The sequence below is a fragment of the Alosa sapidissima genome, chromosome 3 (assembly GCF_018492685.1).
Source record: "Alosa sapidissima isolate fAloSap1 chromosome 3, fAloSap1.pri, whole genome shotgun sequence".
NCBI lineage: Eukaryota > Metazoa > Chordata > Actinopteri > Clupeiformes > Clupeidae > Alosa > Alosa sapidissima.
In genome coordinates this window covers 38539873-38565950 of record NC_055959.1, presented here as the reverse complement: position 1 = coordinate 38565950, position 26078 = coordinate 38539873, and the positions used below count along the sequence as shown (strand labels likewise).

At 44.0% G+C, this 26078-nt stretch overlaps 2 protein-coding genes across 5 annotated transcripts in view; both read right to left on the bottom strand.

The window, feature by feature from the left end:
* The window catches only part of itgb4 (integrin, beta 4), a 48177-nt gene extending 42097 nt beyond the window's left edge, over positions 1-6080 (bottom strand). For both annotated transcript variants that reach the window (XM_042086716.1, XM_042086717.1), the window contains exon 1: positions 5529-6080. The gene's annotated coding sequence lies outside the window, so the exon portion shown is untranslated. The remainder of the gene's footprint in view (positions 1-5528) is intronic.
* Positions 6081-14070: 7990 nt separating this feature from the next.
* Positions 14071-26078, bottom strand: part of LOC121705666 (SAP30 binding protein) — a 33552-nt gene continuing 21544 nt past the window's right edge. For 2 of the 3 annotated variants that reach the window (XM_042086816.1, XM_042086814.1), the window contains exons 5-11: positions 22154-22242; positions 18751-18842; positions 18090-18150; positions 17862-17913; positions 17446-17504; positions 16982-17066; positions 14071-15142 (exon numbers count right to left, since the gene is read on the bottom strand). In XM_042086816.1, coding sequence (XP_041942750.1) covers positions 14961-15142; positions 16982-17066; positions 17446-17504; positions 17862-17913; positions 18090-18150; positions 18751-18842; positions 22154-22242 — 620 coding nt within the window. In that variant the 3' untranslated portion in view covers positions 14071-14960. The remainder of the gene's footprint in view (positions 15143-16981; positions 17067-17445; positions 17505-17861; positions 17914-18089; positions 18151-18750; positions 18843-22153; positions 22243-26078) is intronic. The other variant, XM_042086815.1, reaches the window with a different exon arrangement.

Sequence of the window (26078 nt, the reverse complement as noted above, 5' to 3'; positions counted from 1 at the left end):
TTTAATGTTGTCATCAGTTAACTTCATTCAACTGCGCTTGTAGGCTATGTAGGCGCTGCCATTCAGTTGTGGACGTTTGTAAATTGCGTTTATGGGCGGAGAAAGGCAGAGAAAGGTGCAGTTTACACTAAAGATTGAACGATTGATAAATACGACGGAAACTTGGGTCTGACAGCGTTCGCAATCTGCGATGTGTCCATGTCGCTGATAACGCTACGTTCGCAAATGTACGTACATCTGAAATAATACCATACATGATAAGATGTCAACAAGCAGGGAGATAATGAAGATCAGTAGTTCTACTCAAACTACTTGTGCACGTAGGCTATGGAAGATTGGTCAAATCTAGCAAGTAGGAAAGTTTAAGTGAATGACGTGAAAGTGAAAGTAAGACATGCGAAAGGCCAACGAAAGTTAAAGGAGAATTCCGGTGTGATATTGACCTAAAGTGTATTGAAACATGATACCGAGTGTGAACGTATGTCTCATAGCCCATCTCGGCTTGTCCCCTGCACTCCAAATCTGGCGCTAGTTAGCCGATGCTACCAACAGCTTTTTCAATAGTGGTGCTTCGGCATCGGGCTAGCCATGCAAATAAATCACTGTTTTACACCCATTTACGAGGCTCAATGTATCTCCACACTTCATTGGTAGACTTCCGAGGGCCCTGACATTTAAAACGAGACACTGAGAACTTTGAAAAAGCACTGGTAGTTTACTTACAAGACGATTTATACAGACAGTATCTTCACGAAGTTTAGCGTTTGCAGCCATCTTGAATTTAGTCACGATAAGTCCAGCGACGAGTAAGAATGAACAGGTATGATAAGGGATCAGATTCCAAAAATAATTCAGTGGAAATGCATGGATTCCAGTTTCTTCCAGTAGCAGCAACTGGAATCCATGCATTTCCACTGAATTATTTTTGGTTGAACTAATAGAATTTTAATTCTGATCTGAAAAAAGCACCAAAGCGACTGAGAAAAACTGTATCTTATCAGACGTTGCTCAGTGGTATTGCACAACCGTGTGCTTCAGGTCCCCACCCCCTCACTCAGGGCAGGGCAACACCCACTGTGATTGGCCTCTTACATCAGTCGGTTTCACACGTATAATTGCATTCCAGTGACAGATTTATGCAGGCCTAATAAACCAGCATTAAAACAGACTCACAGGCAGAGAAAGGGAAGGCACGTCGCCATTATTGAACAAACACAGAAGTGGTTTTTGGTGCTCACGCTCACCGTTATTATTCAACCTCCCCACAACGCCCACCTCACCTCTCCTCAGCATTCCCACTTCTGATATGTGAGTCACCATGTCGGAATTTCTCCGGTGGGTAGTAAAAGGGTTTGGGATGAGAGATTATGGGGAGGGGTAGTAAAAGGGTTTGGGATGAGAGATTATGGGGAGGGGTAGTAAAAGGGTTTGGGATGAGAGATTATGGGGAGGGGTAGTAAAAGGGTTTGGGATGAGAGATTATGGGGAGGGGTAGTAAAAGGGTTTGGGATGAGAGATTATGGGGAGGGGTAGTAAAAGGGTTTGGGATGAGAGATTATGGGTGTGGGTAGTAAAAGGGTTTGGGATGAGAGATTATGGGTGTGGGTAGTAAAAGGGTTTGGGATGAGAGATTATGGGTGTGGGTAGTAAAAGGGTTTGGGATGAGAGATTATGGGTGTGGGTAGTAAAAGGGTTTGGGATGAGAGATTATGGGTGTGGGTAGTAAAAGGGTTTGGGATGAGAGATTATGGGTGTGGGTAGTAAAAGGGTTTGGGATGAGAGATTATGGGTGTGGGTGGGGTGGTAGTAAAAGGGTTTGGGATGAGAGATTATGGGGAGGGGTAGTAAAAGGGTTTGGGATGAGAGATTATGGGTGTGGGTGGGGTGGTAGTAAAAGGGTTTGGGATGAGAGATTATGGGTGTGGGTGGGGTGGTAGTAAAAGGGTTTGGGATGAGAGATTATGCGGGGGGTGGGTGGGGGAAGGGGGGGGCTTGTGGTTTTTGCACAGAATCGTGAAACTGGAATCAGTAATGTGTCCCTGTCACAAACAGCCGTAAATCACCAAGCCTGTTAAGCAACGTACACAAACTCAGAACAGACCCTGGGACCTATCTCTTTACAAAATCAGCTTCTCACACTCGGCTAGAGTAGACAGATAACATCATATCACCAACACAACATAACAACCCAAAGAGCTCGGACATTTCATAACAACATAGCATAATATCTGGGAGAGTTAGACAACGACATAACGTCCGGGACAGATATTCATATGCTAACAACATAGCATAACCCCAAAAACAGATAGACAACTTCATATCATCACAACATAATCTGGAACTGATCATAGCATAACCTAGACAACATCATCACATCATGACATAATGCTCTGGGTAGCTGTTTCATCCTGCGCGGATCAGGCCCTAATCTGGGACACTTCCTGCAGACTAAGACCAAGACCTACACCATACCTGGGGCATGGCAGGATTTCCTACTAAAGCCTGATTTGCCTATACGAAGACTAATGACAAGACCACCATGTAATGTTAATGAAATTAAGCAATTACAGGTGGCATAACCATTGGTGACTCAAACGTTGCGCGACAAATTATTTCATCTTTTCAGGCAACAAGCGATGGGCGACGAGAGCCTCTGCGTCAATGTGAACAGAGCTTAACTTTAGCCAGCAGTTCCCAGGCTGCTTTAGCACCACCTCACCCCACCACACGGTCCCTACCTATATACCTCACCCCACCACACCCAACCTCACCCTCAAGAGACCCCACCTCACCCAACCTCACCCCCAAGGGTCCCTACCTATATACCTCACCCCACCACACCCCACCTCACCCCCAAGGGTCCCTACCTATATACCTCACCCCACCACACCCAACCTCACCCTCAAGAGACCCCACCTCACCCAACCTCACCCCCAAGGGTCCCTACCTATATACCTCACCCCACCACACCCAACCTCACCCCCAAGAGACCCCACCTCACTCCACCTCACTCCCAAGGGTCCCTACCTCACTCCACCTCACCCCACCTCACCCCACTACACCAGAGGCGGACAGAGTACACAGCTTCATTACTTGAGTAAAAGTACAGATACCCTTTGCTAAATTGTACTCAAGTACAAGTAAAAGTACAACAGTCAGTCTACTTAAGTAAAAGTACTGAAGTACTTGTTTTTAAAAGTACTTGAGTATCAAGAGTACAAGAGTAGCCTACATTTTCTAAATATTGCATTACTACTGACACAGTGCTTACATTTATGTACAGAAACATCCTACATGAATGAAATGTTAATGTTAATACCTTGGAGAATGTAAAAGGAATTGAAAGTAAAATCAAGTCATTTCCTCTTTTTACCATGTTCACAGGGATAGGCAGTATTTCTAATACATGTATTTAAAATACATATTTCAAATACAAAATACTATTTTGTAATTGAAACACTTGAAGCGAAAACTATCATTAACTTGTTCAGAAAATTGAAATAGTCTGGCGAGGTGGGGCCACAGGTTGGCACATTCCCGGGATGGACCTGCTGCGTCTTCATCCATTGGTTCGTCCATGGTTTCGTCTCTTATCTACAGTAAATCTGACCATGGAGTTGACTTTGGCGGAAAGCTGAAGGTGATTGCTGATAGGCTGTCCCAATCAGTGGCGCCTGCACAATCCAATCACGTTTGAGAAGGAAACAACAAATTGAGGGTTTCCGAGATTTTTCTTTTTTTCCTTTTTTTTTAGAAGAAGTAACGGGTACTCACGGTTATGGATAGAAATGTAGTGGAGTAAAGAGTACAATATTTGCCTCTCAAATGTACTTGAGTAAAGTCATGAGTACTCAAAATGATGACCCAAAAATGATACTCGAGTAAAGTACAGATCCCTCAAAATTGTACTCAAGTAAATGTACTCCGTTACTGTCCGGCTCTGCACCTCACCCCCAAGAGTCCTCACCTCACTTCACTTCACCCCCAAGAGTCCCCACTCGCTTCCCCTCACAGGAGGGTAAATACTTTATCCCCTAATGAACGATTACCCCGAACCTCCAGTGGGTCCTGAGAGTGGGGGAGAGCCAGCGACAGTGGGCATGGCTGTGTGGGCATGTGGAGGGGCATGGCTGTGTGGGCATGTGGAGGGGCATGTGGAGGGGCATGTGAAGGGGCATGGCTGTGTGGGCATGTGGAGGGGCATATGGGCAGCACATGTTCCCCAGCTCAGCCCCATTATTTCAGAGACGGAGCAGAGCCAAAGCCAATGCCAAACTCCAGCTATGTATTCATCAGAAGCATATGGACATGTGTGTGTCTGTGTGTGTGTGTATGTGTGTGTGTGTGTGTGTGTGTGAGAGAGAGAGAGAGAGAGAGAGAGAGAGAGAGAGAGAGAGAAAGAGAGAGAGAGGGAGACCCAGGCAGGTTAGATTCCCTCTCTCCCCTGCACTGAGGCCCACCTAGAGCACCTGTCCCTCAGGTGAAGAGTGCCAAAACAAACGGATGAACCTCTAATATACACCAACATACAACAACAACAACAACAACAACACACAGTCAGCCTCAAGCGTTGTGTGGACATGCTGAAACCAAATGCACCTCACCTGGCCCTCACCTGTGCCAAAGACCAGGTGAGAATTACGAGCGGTCATTTCTCACCAGGGTCTACCTGACAGAAAGGCATTCTCAGCATTTAACTGTGAGTGTCCACGCTCACAGCCCTCTGACGTTTTGACTGAGGTGCTGGGCTGGGCTGGGCTGGGCTGGGCTGGGCTAGGATCCAAACCACCCTAACAGAGCCTCTCATAACTGACACGCTCGGGCCAAGGCCCATGTGTAGCACCTGGACACTGGCTCAACTGTTTTATGCACTATATAAATACAACTGAATGGAACATACTCTGTGGCGCAGTCATCAACTCTCTGTATCAATCACTCTCTCCCTCTCTCTCCCTCACATAAACACACACACACGCATACACTGGCACACAAACACACCTGCAAAAGTAACATGGACTATAGCTATTGGCTGCCTTTGAACTCCAATGGGTTTGCATTATCTAACTCTTTTATCACCACGGCGACACCTCTAATCAGAGCATGACAGGCAGAGGTTACCTGGGTCAGACTCTGACATGCAACCTTTACCGCAAATAGAAAAGAAAAGATTCACAGACTTCTTGCCTCTTACAAAATAAGAGGATTTTGCCCCCTGTAAGACGGACTGGCAGTGCCCTCAGAGACAAGTAACATGAAGAATGTAATAAACTAGAGAGAAGAGAGAGAGAGAGAGAGAGAGAGAGAGAAGAGAGAGATCATGAGAGAAAAGAGAGAGATGGAGAGAGAAGAGGGAATGAGAGAGAATGAGAGAGAGAATGGATGAGGGAGAGAAAGAGAGAATGAGAAAGAATGGAAGAGGGAGAAAGAGAGAGAATGGAAGGAGAGAGAGAGAGAGAGAGAGAGAGAGAGAGAGAGGGAGAAAGCTACTGGGTGTGGGTGTTTGTGCTGAGCCTGCAGAGCATACGCACCTCTTATTGTGAACTTTCCCAAATCCCAGAGTTCGCCAAAACACACAAAAAGAAAAAGCAAAAGGAAAAAAGGGGTTGGAGATGTGAGGTCCGCACGGGGCTCCGCTCCGCTCTTCTCACAGGAAGGGAAATTAAGTCCACTACTGTTCCTCCCGCAGCACAGCAACTCCGAGCCAAACTTTCCCCTTCAGCAGGGAACAGAGCAGAGGCACGCGCACACACACACACACACACCACAGTCGGAGAGACAGAGAGCCGCGAGCTTCCAGGGGCGGTGCACCAAAGAGACAATCCTTTGAAAGTCTCTCCACTTCTGCTGTGTTAAATATTCGCCTCACTCCTCTCTTCGTGAGGTTCCGCCACCAAGAGTGTGTCTGTGTGTGTCCAGTCCTTGAGAGAAGTGAGAGGGAGAGTGTCTGTGTGCGTGTGACCGCTCAGTGAAATGGTCCCTCCCCTTGCTTGGCCTCCCTCAACCACTCCTGTTAGCCAGGTGAGCTGGAGGCCAACACCCTCTTCTTCATATATAGCTTTACACACACACACACACACACACACTTGCACATTCACTCTAAGATAGATACACTAGACACTTTTTCTCTCTATCTCACACACACACACCTACACATAAACTTTTTCTCTCTCTCTTGTACTCTCTCTATCTCCCAGTCACACACACACACACACACACACACACACACACACACACACCTACACACTCATCTGCACATAAACTTTTTTTATCTCTCTTGTACTCTCTCTCTCTCTCTCTCTCTCTCTCTCTCTCACACACACACACCTATACACACACTCACATACACACTCTTTTCCTGCATTCCTGCCTTGGACTGCTCACCTGCAGTGACTTGAGACAGAAGACTCCTCCCCCCACCCAACAGTGTGTGTGTGTGTGTGTGTGTGTGTGTGTGTGTGTGTGTGTGTGTTTGCTCCCAAGGGTGGGGCAGGGCCGTGAAATGAAGTGCCTGCAGGGTACAAAGAAGCACTGAAACGCTGGCGCCCAGTCAAACAGACTACAGGTCACTGCTTTCCCCTCTCTTCTCTTCTCTCCATTTCTTTTGCCTCTACTTTTTAGACACAGTTTCTCTCTCTCTCTCCCTCTCTCTCTCCTTCACACACACACACACACACACACACACACACACACACATGATTTGTTCTGCATTCATGTTACCTTGCAACTGTTTCTTACAAATGACAATTACAAGCACAGACAAACAAAACAAAACAAGACAGACATTATTGCAATGCGCATGCTCACGCAGGTCCAGATAGTTAATACGGACACAAATACCCATGTCTGTACTGCAGTACTGCCGCCTGCTATGTGCACAGTCACACATGAACACAAAAACAAACAAATGAACAACTGCTAAAGAAACCAAACACCTTCCCATACACACCACTCACATTTCTATGCATACCGCATACCACACACACACACACACACACACACACACACACACACACACACAACTCCATCTCTTGCTCACGTGCACTCTAATTAGTGTAAACAAAGACTTCCATACCTGCATGCAAGATGCATAACTGCAGTTGACTGGGTGAACACATGACTTCACAGACCACAGTCACACACACACACAAACACGCACATGCACACACCTCTCTGTGCCTCAAAACGTGACCAGATAACTGACCCAAACTATGAATGTGTGTTTGTGTGTTGCGTTAGGTGGACCAAATGGACCATCGGAGGTGTGAAACAGCACAGTCTGGAATAATGCATTCCTGAGCAGTTTTGGACCAAAGTGTTGCCAGCATTCCTGCCTGTTGCCCCCCCCCCCCTCCAGAGGTGACCTGATTCTCTCTCTCTCTCTCTCTCTCTCTCTCTCTCTTTCTCTCTCTCCCTCTCCCTCTGGGCGAGCTGGCAGAGTACTGCCCACTGCCCCGCACTGGCTACAACAATGACTCCCACATACCCAAGTCCACTCACAGGTCTGCAGAAGCCTGCGAGGAATTACGCAAGGGGTTATTTAGGGTGACCTTTGAACTTGGTGTGTGTAGATGGGGCATGTTCTTGACCTCTGCAAGAATCAACCTGTACTTTCTCTGAAGGGAAACACACACACACACACACACACACACTTCACTCTCTCACATATAGATATGCTTCCATTCAATTACAAGCACAATGTCTTCACAAATTACAGTGTGGACACACTTAGACACACGCAAATATACAGACAGAAATGTGCACATGTTTACTATACCCACACATACTCTCTCTCTCACACACACACACACATACAAGTATAGGCTACTATACACACATACTCACACACACACACACACACACACAAACTTGCATACAGACACCCACACACATGCAAGTATGCTATACACACATACTCACACACACACACACACATAAGTATATTATACACACATACTCACATATACAAGTATAGTATTCACATACCACATACTCACACACGCACATACACACACACACAAGCACAAAAAGTTCACAGACATCTAGAGTGTGTGCACACACACACACACACACACACACACACAAAGGAAGGCAGACAGAGAGCAAGTCCAGACCAGGTGTAGTGCATGCTGTGGTGTGTACAGTTCCAGTGAGTTCACACTCAGAAGATGAATCCCTTAGCAACACAGCCCCTGGCAACGGCATTGACAACCGTGCTGCCCAACGGAATGCCCTGTACACAATGGGTAGGCACAGTGAGTCAGAGCACCGCAGACTAGTTCCCTCCACAATGCCACAGCCAGGCTGACAAAATGACTCATAAAACTTAAACGTTTTCTTTTTTTTCATCCAAGCCAAAATTGAACTCTTTCTCATGGGACCTGTGAAAGAGGTAGACCTAAACTATAAGGAACACCAGGAAATTGTGGACCACAACCGCACGCACACACACACACACACACACACACACACTTACAGAGTTATTGCAAGTAGGCTACATTCGTTTCAGGGGGGGCATTGGAACTTGGGAGCTGCCAAAAGAACTATGTTCTGGGTGTCTCACACAATTGTCAAGCTTTTGTGTCATAAGCAGGTGTTTGCAAGAGCCATGTCCTGCATCATAATATTCCCACCAAATGTAAAATGTAACACCTAGCCAACTGACAAGTAAAACGACGGAAACAGCAAGCGTCAGTGTTGTTATATAAACAATGCATTCAAACTTTCCGTCAGGCAGACCTATAGGCACGTGCAACCGTCCGCTCAGATAGTATTAGACTACTTAAGCCTATATAGGCCTACTGCTGGTTATAGCAGCATAAGTAGCCTATATTTAGTAAAATTCCGTGTTGTATAAAGTACTAGAAAAAAAATACTTGAGTAAAAGTACATGTATCGTACTAGAAAAAGACTTTGGTAGAAGTGAAAGTTGCCTTTTAGAATATTACTTAAGTAAAAGTCTTAAAGTATCTGATATATACTGTACTTAAGTATCAAAAGTAATTTTCTGATATTTAATGTACTTAAGTATTTGAAGTAAAAGTAAAAAGTAAAAAGCAAGCGGTTTTATTTTGAACTTTTATTGTAAACTTTATTTTGCTTTCTTATAGTAAAGCATAAAGCATATTCAGGGTTCCCATATCTTCTTAATCTCACTCATCAAATCAAATCACATTCTTTTCTAGAACTCTTTAGGAACAATTCTCTGAAATGAAAAATAAATAACGTATTTCTTTAACAAAAAAACAAAACAAAATGACCTGCTTGTAGGGAGAACATTTTGGTCATGTGGCATTTCTAGGGCTTACTCCCCAGGTCACCGTCACTCACACACACACACACACAGGCCACCTATGTCCAGTTGCTACTAATATGCCAGTCATTAGTTGAAACTGAAAAGGTGTCTGTTCATCTTCAAAAGAAGCTGGTTTTCAAAGTTGCCAGAATTCAATGCCCGGGAGTTTCAGGCCCAAGACTGACCATAGAGGTGGAAATTGGATAAATTAAGCAACATTTCAGCTCTTACTATCCTGTAGTTTTTATTAGTACCATGGTTCAACAAATGTGTAAAGGTTATATAATAATTCATTTCAACTGAGAAGTTAACAAAAAATATTCCACTATTCCACAAGTTACCAAAACAGAAAGAAAGAAAGAAAGCCTTTGAAATGTAGCCTATCCCACGCTTCCACAAAGAGGCATATTGAACTAATGTTTAGGCTACATGTTTTTTGCATGGGTATATAGGTTTATCATGTAATATAGGTTTATCATGTAATGTAATTGCTCTTTCTTACATTAAATATTAACCTTTAAACACTGTTCGTTGCTACCCCCCCTTAATTTACTCAAACTGTTCGGTCAAATTTGACCGAACAGTTTTAACTGCTCTTAAATACCAATACCATGACAAAAAGTATTATTTAATAGAACATTATTGTAAACAGACCCTTATTAGAACATTAACATCTACATCACGTGTGTTTTGTGTGTGGGTGTGTGTGTTTCTGTATGTGCGTGAATGTGTGCGGACACTGTGGTTCACATGCACAGTGGCAACATGACAACATCAACTGACAACATGAACTGTGTGTGTGTGTGTGGTGTGTGTGTGTGTGTGTGTGTGTGTGTGTGTGTGTGTGTGTGTGTGAGAGAGAGAGAGAGAGAGAGAGAGAAAGAGAGAGTGTGTGTGTGTGTGTGTATGTGTCTGTTTGTGTGTGTGGGTGTGAGTGTTTCCATGTGTGAAAAATGCATGTGTGTGCAAACATTGGTGGTTTACATGCACAAGTGGCAACATGACAACATGAACTGTGTGTGTGTGTGTGTTATGTGTTGGTGGTAAGTTGTAGGAGTGTGTGTAAGGAGATATATTTTATCTCCTGGATGAAATGTATACTCTTTCCCATTAATTTCCTATGGCGGTCATTTTTGACCGTAAACAAAAAAAGTGTTTCTACGTTGAATAAATCACTCAAAATTCAAAGAAAGTAGTCAAAATAAATGCTATGTGTTCAAAGGCCTTTTGTGAAGGATATCATAAGATCTTGAGGCAATCTGATGAAAAATGCCATATTTATGGTACAGGGAATGAGTAAATCGGTCATTTTTGACCGGAACAGTGTTAGAAGGTTAAATAACTTAAATGTATCCTCTCTACTTGTCCCTGTAGTCATGGCCTCCTCATCACTAATTTCGGGCTCATCATTTTCAGTGGTCGACTGGTTGATCTGCTGCTCAGTCTCTCCTGGCCTCTTTCTACCCTCCATCCTTCCTGACGCTTGTGTCTACTGTAGGGCCGGCTTGGCTATCCGTACCGTATCTGAAAAAACTTTTTGGAAAAGACGGGCTATATGGACCCAACCAACTCTTTTTGGGAGGGGAGAACTCCCTCACGTAGGCTACAACCCATGCAGAGGCATTGCATTGGTGTCATGCACAGAATGCAGAACGTGTCCTACTTTAAGAAAAGATAGTCTAACGTGACAAATGTCAATAGTTGTTTCCTCGACCGGGCCAAAAGTGAAGCGGCCCACCAGGAATTCTCCCGATTACCCACCCCGGGCCTGATTCAGTCTTACTCTTCTTGGACTGAAGACAACTCCTGCGATGCTATGGATAAATAGCCTTTCACAGGCCGCTAGGGCAGGTAGCCGATGTACAGAAACATTTCTTGCAAATACGGCCATGGGTGTATGAGGTTATATTCACCACTACCCTGTTCACCACTATCGTCGGGGTGGTCGTCTATGATAACGGGAGGTCCTCCAGTAGGTGCTGTGCTTCCATGGCGGTTTCAGTTGTGCGTCCTCCTCCTTTAGCAACAAACAAGCGCTGAAATAGAGCGCGCAGCGTGCGTAATGCAATCTAGGAGCAGTGATTCGCCAAACCTCCCTTATTGCAGTCGCACACATTTCTTCTAATTTTATGTTTTAGTAACGAGTAATGAAGATGCTTAGTGGAAATATAACGGAGTAAAAGTATACATTTTATCTAGGAAATGTAGTGGAGTAAAAGTGGAAGTTGACATAAATTTAAATAGTGAAGTAAATTAGAGATACGTGAAATGTCTACTTAAGTACAGTAACGAAGTATTTGTACTCCGTTACATTACAACACTGGTAAAATATTAATACTATCTGAGCGAACGCTAAGGTGAGGGGAAAAAATAAGAATTTGGGTTCAAGTTTTAATTATGTAACTAAAACACACAACAGCATTTTAAAACATCTTACTTTGTCGATGACAGATCACTTCTACGAAACGACTTTTTAAGAAATTGTGAGAAGAAAACAGTTGAAAGCGGAGACTCACGTTCCAATCACAGAACATAGTTGGAGTGGTGGGAACAGCAAGTGACAAGCACTCTTCTCGCACTAGCTTCTGAATTTACATGACAATAGTTTGACTTTCTGAATTGTTTTTTATTCAGTTTATTTCAGGGTCCTGTGAACAGACTGCAGCAAATGAACCGATGACAAACCGTATGTTTACAATGCAATAAAGTTCAGCAGCACAATAATTATTTCGTGCTTTTTGATAAAATAAATAACAGGATGGGTGTTACTAAAATATGACTCCAGTTTCAAAAGATGATACAACTTTTAACAAAGGCAACTGAAGTTTGGCCAATTGCAGATCGGGTATGGCGCAACGTCGTTGAGGCCTGCCTTGGAACACTGGGCGTGTCAGGTGACTCACCTGTGCAAAACATGTTAGATGAACGGTTGGAGAAGTGTTCTTGATCGTGCCAGGCCTTGCCAATAACAGCACAGAACACTGGCCGCCGGCTATGGTTAACTTTTTTCCTGAGATGGATTGCCACTAGCCTAGAAATCTAGACGCATCTGGCTCGTCAGGCTAGATTGCAACAGCCTGTTTACATGATATTACTCTAGTGCCATGTGTCAAAATCAAGCCAAACATCCCCATGACAGCCATTATGTACTTACTAGGCCCTCTTATCTTTAAAGTTGTATGCCTTTTTTGGTCAACATATGGTCTTAATATGTATCTGAATTTAACCTGATTTGAACTCTAACCTAATTTATTTATAAAAGAAAACAAAACTATTGCATTTGTTCAACTGACTTGTCACTTGGCATCTAGACCGCATACCTGGCAAAATATATTCCACGAGTGCTTATAATGATTGACAGCTTCTGGATGTCTAGCCTACACGCCCATTTCACTCAGATTTACAGTGCTTTTAATCCTTCTTGCAACCCCTGCCATGCTAAAAAGCAAATAAACAACAACATAAACTACACATTATGTTCAAACAAAAGCCTATAGTGTTTGTGAACATCCTCAGAACATTCTATTTAATCTTAATCCAACAAAAGGTAGAAGGCTAAAATAATCTCTATGAACTCCTACCCTCCCAGTAATCCCAGGCCAGCTCTACTCATCTGAGCGAAGCTTCCCATCTGCATTCCTGTGTGAGAGGCTCCACAACCATTTGGACCAGACACAGAAGCCTAGCATTTCAGCCCAACGCAAGGCAGATGTGGAGATAACAGGTTCATGTCTGGAATAAATCATAACACACACACACACACAAACACACCCGCACTCAAACACAAGCCCCTGGATAGGGAAGTGAATTCCTCACGACTTGTTCATGCCAAGGTCTGCGGACAGTTGAACTATATAAAACTATTCCGTGCCATCTTAAGAACACGTCTGCACACACTTAAGAGCCCCCAACAAGGATCACACAGGCCTGTCCAGACCCAAGACTGCAGTCGGCTCATAAGGAGGTGCGGCCCTGAAGCAGCACGAGGCTGTTCTAGATAACAGTCAAGACACCAACCACGTTCCCACTGGGCTGGGAGTTGGGATTTGGATGTGGACATTAAGTTACGTTAGTGAATATCAACACAAACATCCGTAATGATGAAGATGGGTTCTCCTGTCGCTAGTTGTAGGGTAGTAGTAGTAGTAGCAGTAGTAGTAGTTATAGTAGTAGTAGTAGTAGTAGTAGTAGTTATAGTAGTAGTAGTAGTAGTAGTAGTTATAGTTGTAGTAGTAGCAGTAGTTATAGTAGTAGTAGCAGTAGTAGTAGTAGTAGTAATAAGATCTGTAGTAGTAGTAGTTATAGTAGTAGTAGTTATATCTGTAGCAGTAGTTATAGTAGTAGTAGTAGTTATAGTAGTAGTAATAGTAGTAGCAGTAGTAGTAGTAGCAGTAGTAGTTATATCTGTAGTAGTAGTAGTTATATCTGTAGCAGTAGTTATAGTAGTAGTAGTAGTTATAGTAGTAGTAATAGTAGTAGCAGTAGTAGTAGTAGTAGTTATATCTGTAGTAGTAGTAGTTATAGTTATAGTAGTAGTTATATCTGTAGTAGTAGTAGTAGTTATAGTAGTAGTAATAGTAGTAGCAGTTATATCTGTAGTAGTAGTAGTTATAGTTATAGTAGTAGTAGTAGTTATATCTGTAGTAGTAGCAGTAGTAGTAGTTATATCTGTAGTAGTAGTTATATCTGTAGTAGTAGTAGTAGTAGTTATATCAGTAGTAGTAGTACGGTAATAAAGAAAAAAACAGACTATGAAACAGAATCAATCTCAGACACAGTTGGGTATAAAGAAACCATGAACGTTTAATTTGCATTGCTGCCATCTGCAGATTGCTCTGTACATTTGTAAAAAAATTATTTGCACAACCCTTTTGAGAGTAGACCATTAAAAGTGACGAGATCCGGCAGAAAAGAAGAGACAGAACGTTTGTCATTCAGGTCCTAGGTCACTGAAGTCCTCAGACACAGGCAGAGCGGTTTCCATAATTGAGGTTGAAGGCTGATGAGCCAGCGCTCCACACAGAGGAAGTCTACCGCAAACTCCCCCAGTCTCCTTTTTCACAGAAAACAAACTACTTTAAATACGCAGGCAGACAAAGCTTCTTGGGCTAACAGGTGAAATGAAAAGATGTGACAAAAAAAAACCCCAAAGAAAAGCAAATGACAGCCACAGTTTTATGTGTACATTTTCTGCGTCCCCCCCATCCCACAACACAGACATGTAAAAGAAGCAAGAGTCCCTCTTGTTCACAGTGGGCTGGTCAGTTCTCTTGGGACATTGAGCTGTGGCCAGCTATGCTAATGACGCTAACGGCGTTAGCCAGTGGTCTGACAAGTCCATCACAGGATAGAGGGAAACGCTATCACTTTAAACAGACACAGAGAGAGAGAGTGAGTGACTGCCAGTCACCTTTACACATAACCCTACACATATATAGGTGGACAAAATGAAAGACAAAAAGGCCGGTGGTCTTCTTGGGTTGGATTCAGCGTCATCTTCAGGTCAGGCAGGGTCTGTGACATGATCACAGCTACAGAACCTCCAAGACCTCGACCAATGCACGCACACACACACAAGCACGCACACACACACGCACGCGCGCGCACGCACGCACGCACACACACATTTTTGCCCTCATTTTCATTGGCTGCTTTGTTGGCATGGCGATCACTGCTTGGACTTCTTGAGGATGGTGCCAACGGCAGAGATGACCGTGGTCTTGGTGCCGCTGGCGGTGGTGGTTACCGAGACGACGCCGGGCAGCGTGGCTGTGGTGGTGAGGAGGGCAGGCTGAGCCAACGTGACCGGCACCGCAGAGTCCCACTTACTCTTCCTCTTCTGCGCTTCTGCTGGAGCAGGGATGGAGGGAGAGAGAGAGAGAGAGGGAGAGGGATAGAGAGAGAGAGAGAGAGAGAGAGAGAGAGAGAGAGAGAGAGAGAGAGAGAGAGGGGGGGAGAGAGAGACAGAGGGAGAGAGAGGGAGAGGGAGAGAGAGAGATAGAGAGATAGAGAGAGAGAGAGAGAGAGAGAGAGAGAGAGAGAGAGAGAGAGAGAGAGAGAGAGAGAGAGAGAGAGAGAGAGAGAGAGAGAGAGGGGGAGGAAGGGAGAGAGAGAGAGAGAGAGATAGACTCAGTTACGAAAAACCATGACCAGGTGGTCTCAGCAATCACAGTCTGGCAATAGAAATAGGCAGAGGCAGGCAGACCTGGATGCCTAAAGGGAACAGGCTGTGCATCTACTGAAATTGAATCAGAGCTACACTTCCTCACTAGCTGCCCAAACTACAAAGAGATTCTCTCCAACTTCTATTCAGAAATCACAAGCGAAATATCCAAAATTCTCTGAGATCGAAGACTACAAATAACCCAGATACTTATTAGGAGAGCAGGACGATTGTGCAATACTAGCTACACTACATATACAACTGACCACTGAGCGACGCGCCTATAAACTCCACATACTGCAATAACCCACATTCCCACTCAGAAGTGCGTGCACACACACACACACATGGATATGCATATATACTTACATAATTTACAGTGCATTGATGAAGTGTAACAATGTATGTTTCTATATGTTTTTGTGTGCATTTTCTTTTACTCCTGAGAGTGCTTAGGCAATGCAGCATATGATTAGTTGTGCCAAGAAAGCATATTTGAATTGATTTAAAAGAGAAAGAGAAAGATAGAGAGAAAGAGAGAGAGGGGGCATGAGAATGTGAGTGAGTGAGGGAGATATAGGCATGTAAGCAGAGAGTGAGGTAGAGGGAAAGAGAGAGTAAGAGAGAGAAAGAAAGAAAGAGAGAAAGAAAGAGAAGGAAAGTGTTAAATATAAGAGTGGGTGTGTGAGAGTAGAGGGGAGAACATTTGCAAGAAGTCAGGAGTAATAGAAGAGTGGATATGGAGATGAAGGGAGAGAAAGAATGAGATGAAGGGAGAGAAAGAGTGGACATGGAGATGAAGGGAGAGAAAGGAGAGAAAGGGGAAAAAAGGGAGGAATGGCGTTTAGAGAGAGAGAGAGTGAGCAACCGGAAGCCTGTGACTCATTCAGACTGGAACAAACAAGTAGCTACAAACCCAAGAGCATGATAACTCAGCACGCACAGCAACACTTCTACAGCAACACTGTGTGTGTGTGTGTGTGTGTGTGTGAGCGTGCGCGCGTGTGGCTGGTGTGTGTGTGTGTGTGTGTGTGTGTGTGTGTGTGTGTGTGTGTGTGTGTGTATCCTGTACGTGGTTCCCAGTGGAAGAAGACTGTGGCTGTGAGGCTGGATTTACGGCTGGCTACCAGCAGTTGGTTTGGTGTGTGAGTCCGGCTACACCCGGCGCAGCACTGAAACGTTCCATTGGCAGAGTGGGACAAAGGTTTGCAAGGACTGCTCTCATTTTTTTTCAAAAGTGCATAGCAGCTCTGTACCCAGAATGCCTCAGTTGCACGCCCTGTGTAGCCCGACTGTGTGTATGAGCGCCCTATACATAGCTTCCACTGGAGGGAAAGGCTGTGGCTGCCATAATGTAGCGTGCGTAAGGGTGTGTACACCTCTGCCAGTCATCAGTTGGTTTGGTGTGTAAGAGTGAGTGTGTGTGTGTTCACCTCTGCCGGTCATCAGTTGGTTTGGTGTGTAAGAGTGAGTGAGTGAGTGTTCCTGCATATGTGTCTGTTTGGTTTGTTTGTACGATGCGATACCTGTTGCTGTTGCCGTGGCCGCGCTGCCTGCAGAGGACGCAGCGTTGGTGGCGGTGCCTTTCTTGGTGCCGGTCACAAACTCGATCTGGAGGCAGAGCACACAGAGAGCTGCAACAGACAGCTTTGGACTCCAGGGGCCCTAATTCATATGCTGGGCAAAGTGCAAAGTCACGCTATGAGCAAAGTTCTCGTGCACAAACTAACGACATCACGAGTCAGCTTTTAGCTGACCGGCCGCTGTTAGTACTTAGGATCTTTCTCGAGGTATTAAATTAGCAAATAGATATTCCATAGTTTTTAGGCAGGCTTTAGTTAGATTACACTTTGCACTTTGCCTAGCATTTAAAGTAAGGCCCCAGGGTGTATGGCAGATGCGTTTTAATCCAGCATGAGTATGGAGTCAGGCAGGGTTTTAACCAGAGAGGGCTAAGCGGAGCTAGTAATCAAGGATCTTTGGTCTTAACCTTGGTCCGCTCCTTTTTGGCCTTCTCCAGTTTGTCCATCTCGATCTTCTGAGCTTTGGCTGGACAAGAAAAAAAAACACTTCAACTCACTTCAGGGTGACTTAACCCTTAGAACCCTAAGCTGTTTTTAGGGCATTTCACTTCAGGATGACAACTCGACTAGGCAACACGACTGGACTTGTAAGCCACAGCGAACAAAAACACTCTCTGCATCCAGAACCCATCCAGTTGTTGGTGTGACTGAGTGCAGCTGTGTGCGTCTCTTCATTGGTTTGCATTGAAATACACATTGTACTGGTTTCCTCGGAACTGGAACTAGTAACGAGTTCCCTTATGGCACTTGATGCAGTGCAGAACTAGAGTAGCACTATAGCTTGGGAGTTCAGACCTGGTGTAAACATATGCAGTGAGCTTACCTAGTGCTTCATAATAAGAGTCCTCAGACCAGCCATGGGGATCAAACATGTCCTGAAACATAGAATCACCACAGACAAAATGACACAATGTCATTTGCAACTTTTGTAATAACATGAGAAATGTCACATCTGTGTCAGGTCACTTCTTAATGATTATTCACAGAACGCTTTTCAAGCACTGAATACAAACGGGCCTGGAGCAAGGTCATGGTGCAGTCAGCATTTTACCTTTGGATAGTTCGTTCCAAGTTCATCGATGCCGCAGAACTGGATAAGCTTCTCATAAATACTGTAAATAAAGCATTAACACAGCTGTTAGTAAATAGAAATATGTCTGGTAAATCTAAATAACAATTTCTCCGTTTAGCCCTTCTATCCACATTAAAACAGTGTATTGCAACACTAAAAACTTATACTTTTCCAAAACAATCTCTGAGGTACAGAAATTCGAACACTCTGGGTTTGTGTTGCAGTGTGTGCAGGTAGTATGATGAAGTGCAGTTGCCATGACACTAACACAAGTTTGTTTATGATGGTGTCTGGAACTCAAACACTTCTAAGACAATACGAAAAAAATAATATGGACAGATTGTAACCATTTCAAACTGGCTTATTTATATTTATACGGCTTGATTCAGATAGTAGGCAGAGATTTACAGCCGGCTACACCGGCCTCACAACTGAAGTGTTCTATTCAGGGTATAAATATAAGTAAAATAGTTTTAGAAGAATCGTTTATTTTTTTAGAATGTACGGGCCGCCATCACTTCTGGTGTAGCCAGTTCCATTGATTGCGGCTAACTGCAGCATACGCACAGTGATGTGAACTGAACGCTTCAGTTGCATGCCTGGTTTAGCCAGGCGGTTAGGCTTTCATTCAGAAGACTACCTTGGGTTCCGGAACTCTTTCTTCTTCTGGATGTGGCTGTTGGTGTCAAAGGCTCCATGCTGTTTTCGCTCGTACAACTTCAGGATCTTCTCCTGATGAAGCGGACAGACCAATGGGCAAATTATAATCATCCTACACAGTCAAGATCTACATTCCTCTACGTAACACACATATTACATAATTATTAACACTATAAAACACTATTAAACTAGGGCTGTCAAAATCGATTAATTAATTTGAGAAAAAATAACTAATTAAAAAACATAACACAGATTAATCGATTCCGTATAACCATTGACCCCGAGCCATTCTAGTCAGTAACCATTAGACTGTTAATTGAAGGAGAGAAGAAAATGTGCTGCCTAGATCATTGATCGGAACATTTACTTTTAAAAAACGGCCTAATGGTGTTGATAAAAATAGTCCTCTGCAGAAATAGTGTTGATATTGAGGGGAGTGTTCATTTATTTTCATTGTGTCCCTTAGGTTATATCTGTGGCCTGAAATGCCTTGTATGTGAAAAAAAACTTCCCGAAGCACTTTTGAACTTATTTCCTCAGCATATTAGGTCATATCATAGATTATTATGGCCATTATTTGAACAGTGAAAATACTGTAATAATAAAAGAGTTTTTGAACTTTAATGTCACTAATGCTGATTATTCAATGATTCATTTGAATTTAAATATTTAAAATACTTTCACAGCAAAAATTATATATGCGATCAATTTAGATTAATTAATCACAGAGTATGTAATTAATTCGATTCAATTTTTTAATCGATTGACAGCCCTATATTAAACACATTGTTAAACACACCCATACACAGCACATATGAGATGGGCGAAGATTGTCATCGTCATGTGATTGATATTTCAACTTTTGTGGAACAACAAAAACAAGATAAAGCATGAAAGGGGAGAAGAAAGGCAGAAGTCATACATTTGAATTTCTACCCAACGATATGTCCCCAATTTAATTAAGAAGTCATACATTTGAATTTCTACCCAACGATATGTCCCCAATTTAATTAAGAAGTCATACATTTGAATTTCTACCCAACGATATGTCCCCAATTTAATTAAGAAGTCACACATTTGAATTTCTACCCAACGATATGTCCCCAATTTAATTAAGAAGTCACACATTTGAATTTCTACCCAACGATATGTCCCCAATTTAATTAAGAAGCCATACATTTGAATTTCTACTCAACGATATGTCGCCAATTTAATTAATACGCAGCGCTTGCTCAGCTGGCCGTTTAATAGTCTGCTCTCCGCGTCCGTCTCTGGCTGTCAGTATGGCCATCGGTCATGAGTATGAGTGAGTGATGAGCTGGCCTCTCCGTATGGCGCTGTGAATGGGCCTTTTGTGTGAGTGTGGTTCTGATACCACAGGGTCAAATCTGACGACTAGGCTCGAGAAGAGGGGGGCCCTGCTGGCCCGTGGCCATGGTGACCAGTGTGTGTATGACCACAAGCTCAACCCCACTCTGAGGAGCAGGATATCGGCGAAAACAAGAGGGCCGCGTGGGCGTGGTGGGGCTCCACAACAGCAACAGCATTATTTACAACTAACTTTACAAATTAATAATTCAACTTAAATAATAATAATTAAAAATATATATGTGTAACTGATGAATACAAAAAAAAGTTAGTTACCATGGTAACCATTGAGTCATTATAATGAATAAAGAATGACAAACACACAAATCACTGCCCTGGTCCAGGTGTTGCGCGTAATTAACTAGACTGTGGTTCTCTCTCTGCACACGGGGCTGTTTGCATCGCTCCAGGGGCAGGATATTCGTCACGGTGACGACGCCTGATGCACGAGCCCTGAGGGGGTGGCGGAGGGGGAGGCGGCTGAGGTGTTTGGCCGACGCCCTTTCGTCCCCACTCCAACATTCCTCTGCCAAAAGCAGTTTCCATAGCGATGCACCGTGAGCAGACAAGAGGAAGAAACCACTCCTCCTATCAATCACAGCTTTAAACGGCAAAAACAGCTCCAAAACAACAAGCTTATGTGTGCGTTCTATTTGTACGTGGTGACCGCTTGTGTCAACTCGTAAATTGTGAAATGACGCAACTTTCAAGTCGTTAGAACTCGCCGTGAAATGGGGGCTCATTGATTTGTACGAGACCACTTCTCATCAGACGACTTTAGGGAGACGAGCAGTCACGTCATTTTGTGTAACATATTATTTTGTGTAAGGTCTTCTTTTGTGTAACGTCTTATTTTTGGATCGCACCAAAACAGCTGGTTCTGGCTCAGGTGTGGCTTCGACGTGGCAAGGAGAAGTGGGATTAATAAGGGCTCATGCTCATTCAGGGCCACTTCCAATCACAAGTGCGCTCTTCTGGTCAGACTTAACGATCTTCAGCTAGAATGGGACTCGATGGGAGACGCTGCATTCCTCCTACACACGATGCTGCTTCTGTGGGCTTTCTAGAACATTCCTGACTCTGGACCAAAGCCTCGCCAGCAGCAGTGCTGGGCCCAGAGGAGAGAGCGGCGATGGCTGGGAGACTCACTGCCGCACACACACACACACACACACACACTATCTCCTAACCACAGACACACACGGAACACCAGCAGCAGTGCTGGGCCCAGAGGAGAGAGCGGCGATGGCTGGGAGACTCACTGCCGCACACACACACACACGCACGCACGCACCCCTAACCGCAGATACACACATGTAAGACCAGTTAGGGATGATTGATTCACTACTGCTGCTTCTGCTGCTAATCACTGCCATACGGCCCTGAAAACACACACCTACACACGCACACACAATCACCTAGCCAGACAGAGACACACACACACACACCATCCCATCCCTATACACACAGCCCATCCTTAACACATGCCTCAATGCTAACCAACTCATTAAAAAATAACTGCAGAGCTTGGTTTAAGAGACCACACACCCTCACATTCACACACTCTCACACACAAACACACTCATACCCACTACACACTCATACACACTACACACTCAGTCATACCCACTGACTCATATCCACTACACACTCACACACAAACAAACACACAGTCACACACTCATGGTTACACACACAGATTCACTGCTTGCTGCTACTTCTGGATCTCCACACACACAAGTTTATTTCCCTTTTGCACTCACACCAGACCATCTCTTTAGACACACACACACACACACACACACACAGACACACACACACAGACACACACACACACACGTAAAGGCACTGTGAATGAACTCTAACACTGGTTCACACAAACAACAAGGGCGAGACAAAGATCATGATGGAGGAGATGGATGTGGAGGTGTGTGTGTTTATGTGTGTGTGTTTATGTGTGTGTGTTTATGTGTGTGTGTTTATGTGTGTGTGTGTGTGTGGGAGATATAACACACCTGTAGCTGACTGGAACAGCGTCCTTGTGGCTCTGGGGGGATTCTGATGTCATCGGGAGACATGTTCCGCACCTTCTCTGAGAAGAGGGCTGTGGAGAGACCACCACATCAGAATACTGGTCAGTGAAACACGCACACACACACACACACACACACACAGATGATTATAGTCATACTACATAGAGAACGGATGCATGGATGTGCATGCACGGATGATTATAGATCTACTACAGAGAGAGATTTGCTGTATATAGCCGACACATCTTTATAGTGCAATATAATTTGCGCAACGAAACTGTTCTTCAATGACGATATCCGTTTGACCTTGTTGCGTTAGTTTTAAATAAAAATGTATATATTCATCAGCTGGAGATGGAAGTCTGCTACAGGGATAAACACTGTGTCCAGTTTCCCCAGACATGGACCGAGCACTAGTCCCAGCACACACACACAGACATGGACCGAGCACTAGTCCCAGACAAGAGGAGAACTTTAATGACAATCTCCATTGACTGTTTATGAATCACACACACACACACACACACACGGACTGAGCACTAGTCCCAGACTAGAGGAGAACTTTAATGACAATCTCCATTGACTGTTTATGAATCACACACACACACACGGACTGAGCACTAGTCTCAGACTAGAGGAGAACCTTAATGACAATCTCCACTGAAAACGCCCTTCTAGTCTGGGACTAGAATTAAGGTTTAATCCAGGAGCCAGGAAAACTAGCTGCTCATCTAACCATCTGTTAATTACAGGCTCTCTTATGACTAAGACATGGAATTTGACTCATGGTGAGAACGCTTACAGAGTTAGAATTTAAGCTTTCATTATATATACATATATATATATATAAATTTACACAACAATGAAGAAATATACTCAAATGTTGATCACCAGCAAAACGTCATGGGTGAACCTTATGAATCTCACACACAGACACATGTCGCAGCTTCAAAACAACTCGACACAACGGAATCTGCTGAGCTGTGTGTTTGAGCATATGTGCATGTGAAAGCAGACCAAAAGAGAAGGAGTGGGGGGGGGGAAGAGTGAGCAGAGAAACAGACATATGGAGACAGAAAGAAAGAAAGAAAGAAAGAAAGAAAGAAAGAAAGAGCAAGATTGAGACAAACAAGTAGCAAGAGAAGCACACAGAGAAAGGAGAGAGAAATAATGAGAGGGTGAACAGGGGAAAAAGAGAGAGAGAGTGAGAGATGAAGGGTAGGGGAGAGAGAGAGAGAGAGAGAGAGAGAGAGAGAGAGAGAGAGAGTGAGAGATGAAGGGTAGGGGAGAGAGAGAGAGAGAAAGTAAGCAAGAAGAGGGGCCCCCTGAACTCCCCATGCCTCAGCACGGAGCACTGCATTGTGGGTAGGCAGCACAAGAACGCAGGGCGTGGACCAGGGCGTGTCTCACTGATCCTGGCTCGCATCAGACATCACTCATCTGCGGCAGTACCACACCCAAACACACGCACACACACACATAAACTTCACCCCCTTAAGCTACACATCGGCACACAGGGAGACAGGCAGGCAGGCAAGCAGGCAAGAACACTCAGGACAGGAGAATGTGAGGACATCAGGCATTCCCGGAGGACGCTGACGGACCTGACAGGGCATGCCTGAACTGTAGCAGCATCAGCAGCAAGCAACAGCATAGCTGAATCACATGGGAAGGTAAACGCATGAAGGCGTAAATGCATCCCTACGGCCTGCCTGTCTGAAGGCTTACTCACACACACAGCTGATGTTTTCTGTTCCTGCTAAGTGTTCCTGCTAACGTTAACGGGATGTAGGCCGCGGTGGGGACACCCCAGACCAGACATGACCAGACCAGACCAGCAGGAGAGCGCAAAGCAAGTGCAAAGTCATTAAGACTCTGGCTCATATAGACCATTTAAATCTGTTCCTAGAGGGTTTCCGGTTGAACCAACGCAGATACTATGAAATAAAGATGAATTGGACTATAGCGTAAGACCCATCCTGTTCACACTCTATACTAATGATTGCAGGAGCAGAGAAGAAAATGATTATATAATCAAATATTCAGAATTTAGGGATGTCCCGATCCGATATTTGGATTGGATCGGCCGCCGACATTAGCAAAAAATGTGGGATCGGCCTGCACGGGAAAATCCCGATCCGGTCTCCCGATCCAGTTTGTTTTCAAAACTCCGGTCTGTGTTTTCCAGCGCACCGATGTAGGTAATCCATTACAGTTTTTTTCAGCTTTTCCCCCCCAAATCCGGTCTGCGTTTTTCAGCACACCTAGCGACCTGTCCAGCATCCCACTTTTCTGTGCATGTCCCACTAAGAATTTAAAGTTATCGAGCAAACATTTCATGTCAGAGTTGAATTAATATAGCCTAATGTTAACCGCGACCGCCCGTGAGGCCCTCTTACTATTAAGGCTCTTATGCATGTTGCTGCTGACAGCTTTGTCTGTCTAACGACTGTTATCTTTGCGATTTAAGATTGTTTGTGTAATGTATAGGCACAGCACGCATTTTAATTTCCCTATTTTTACAATCGGCTAGCCTAACAAACGCATTTCATTTCAAAAAGCAACCTGGTCAATCGCTAACAACTAAGTGCACCTAGGCCTACAACTCTACACATCCAAAAGGGTAGAAGCTTCCAGTAGGCAATCATAACTTTTTTTTACCGTTTAGTCTGTGCATCGGCGCAGCCTACGACGATGTGAATTAGTGACAGCTGTTGTCGCGGTAAACTTAAGCTCCTGTCTCTAAATAGAGTAGATAGGCCTACGTGCTATGTTGCTTGATTTTCTGTAATAAATGCAGCCTGAAGCCTAGGTTACTTCAGCAAACCCAGACCAGTTGTGGCATCAGTTTCGCTTTTAAAACAGTGAGAGGCTTTTTAGCGCAGTCTCACTTATCATTGATGAGCACAGGAGCAGGCTGACACCTGAGCATGTTGAAATGATCACCTTTGTGAAGAAGAATCTCCCCATCATGCTCAGACTGCAGCCGGGGCAAACAGTAGAAATTGAAGGGAGTATGGAGATGGAGCAGTAAAGTGTGGAGGAGATAGCAATACTGTAGAAGGCGTGACAGTTATTTGGGTTGTTATAGCCAATTCTGTGTGTGTGTGTGGTAATTTGACTATTTTCTACTCAGGTTTTGTGTGTGTTGCTTTTATATTGTTTACACTGATGGCTTTTTTAAGCCTTGGTTTACACTCTTGAGCAGAGCACTTATGCCAATTCAGTTTGTGTGGTTAATTGACTATTTATTTTCTACTCAGCTTTTCTGTGTGTTTTGCTTTTTTCATACAGTTTACAATATTGTTTGCACTGATGGCTTTTTAAGCCTTGGTTTACACTCTTGTTGTTCAAGAGCAGAGCACTGATGCCAATTCAGTTTGTGTGGTTAATTGACTATTTATTATTTTGTGTTTATTTAACCCTGTTAAGAATAAACAGGTCAGCTTCTCATTACCAACCACTGTGGATTATTCAAACTAACCTAATTAAGTTGGCTAGTTGTTCTTAAGAGTAAAACCCTTTTCAACATGAGTATAACAACAAAATAAGTAAATATCTTTAATCTTTAATACATGCTTGGAAGCATCGGCTGGTATCGGTATCGGCCGATGCTAAAAGCTACAATATCGGTATCGAATCAGTAGTGCAAAAAGCTGGACCGGGACATCCCTATGCCGAATACGAGCTACTGCCATCAGGGAAGCGGTTTAGGGCCATTAGCTATAAGAGTTTTAAGTCCTTTCTCCCTACGTCGGTGGCTCTACTGAATAAAAACAAGGGAAGGAAGGAAACATACATTTTAGAAATCTATTTTTCCTTTTTTTAATTTAAGGGCTTTTTTCTCCCTGTATCAGAGCCATGTCCTGCTTGTATGTGATTGTTGTCCTGCATGTATGTGATTGCT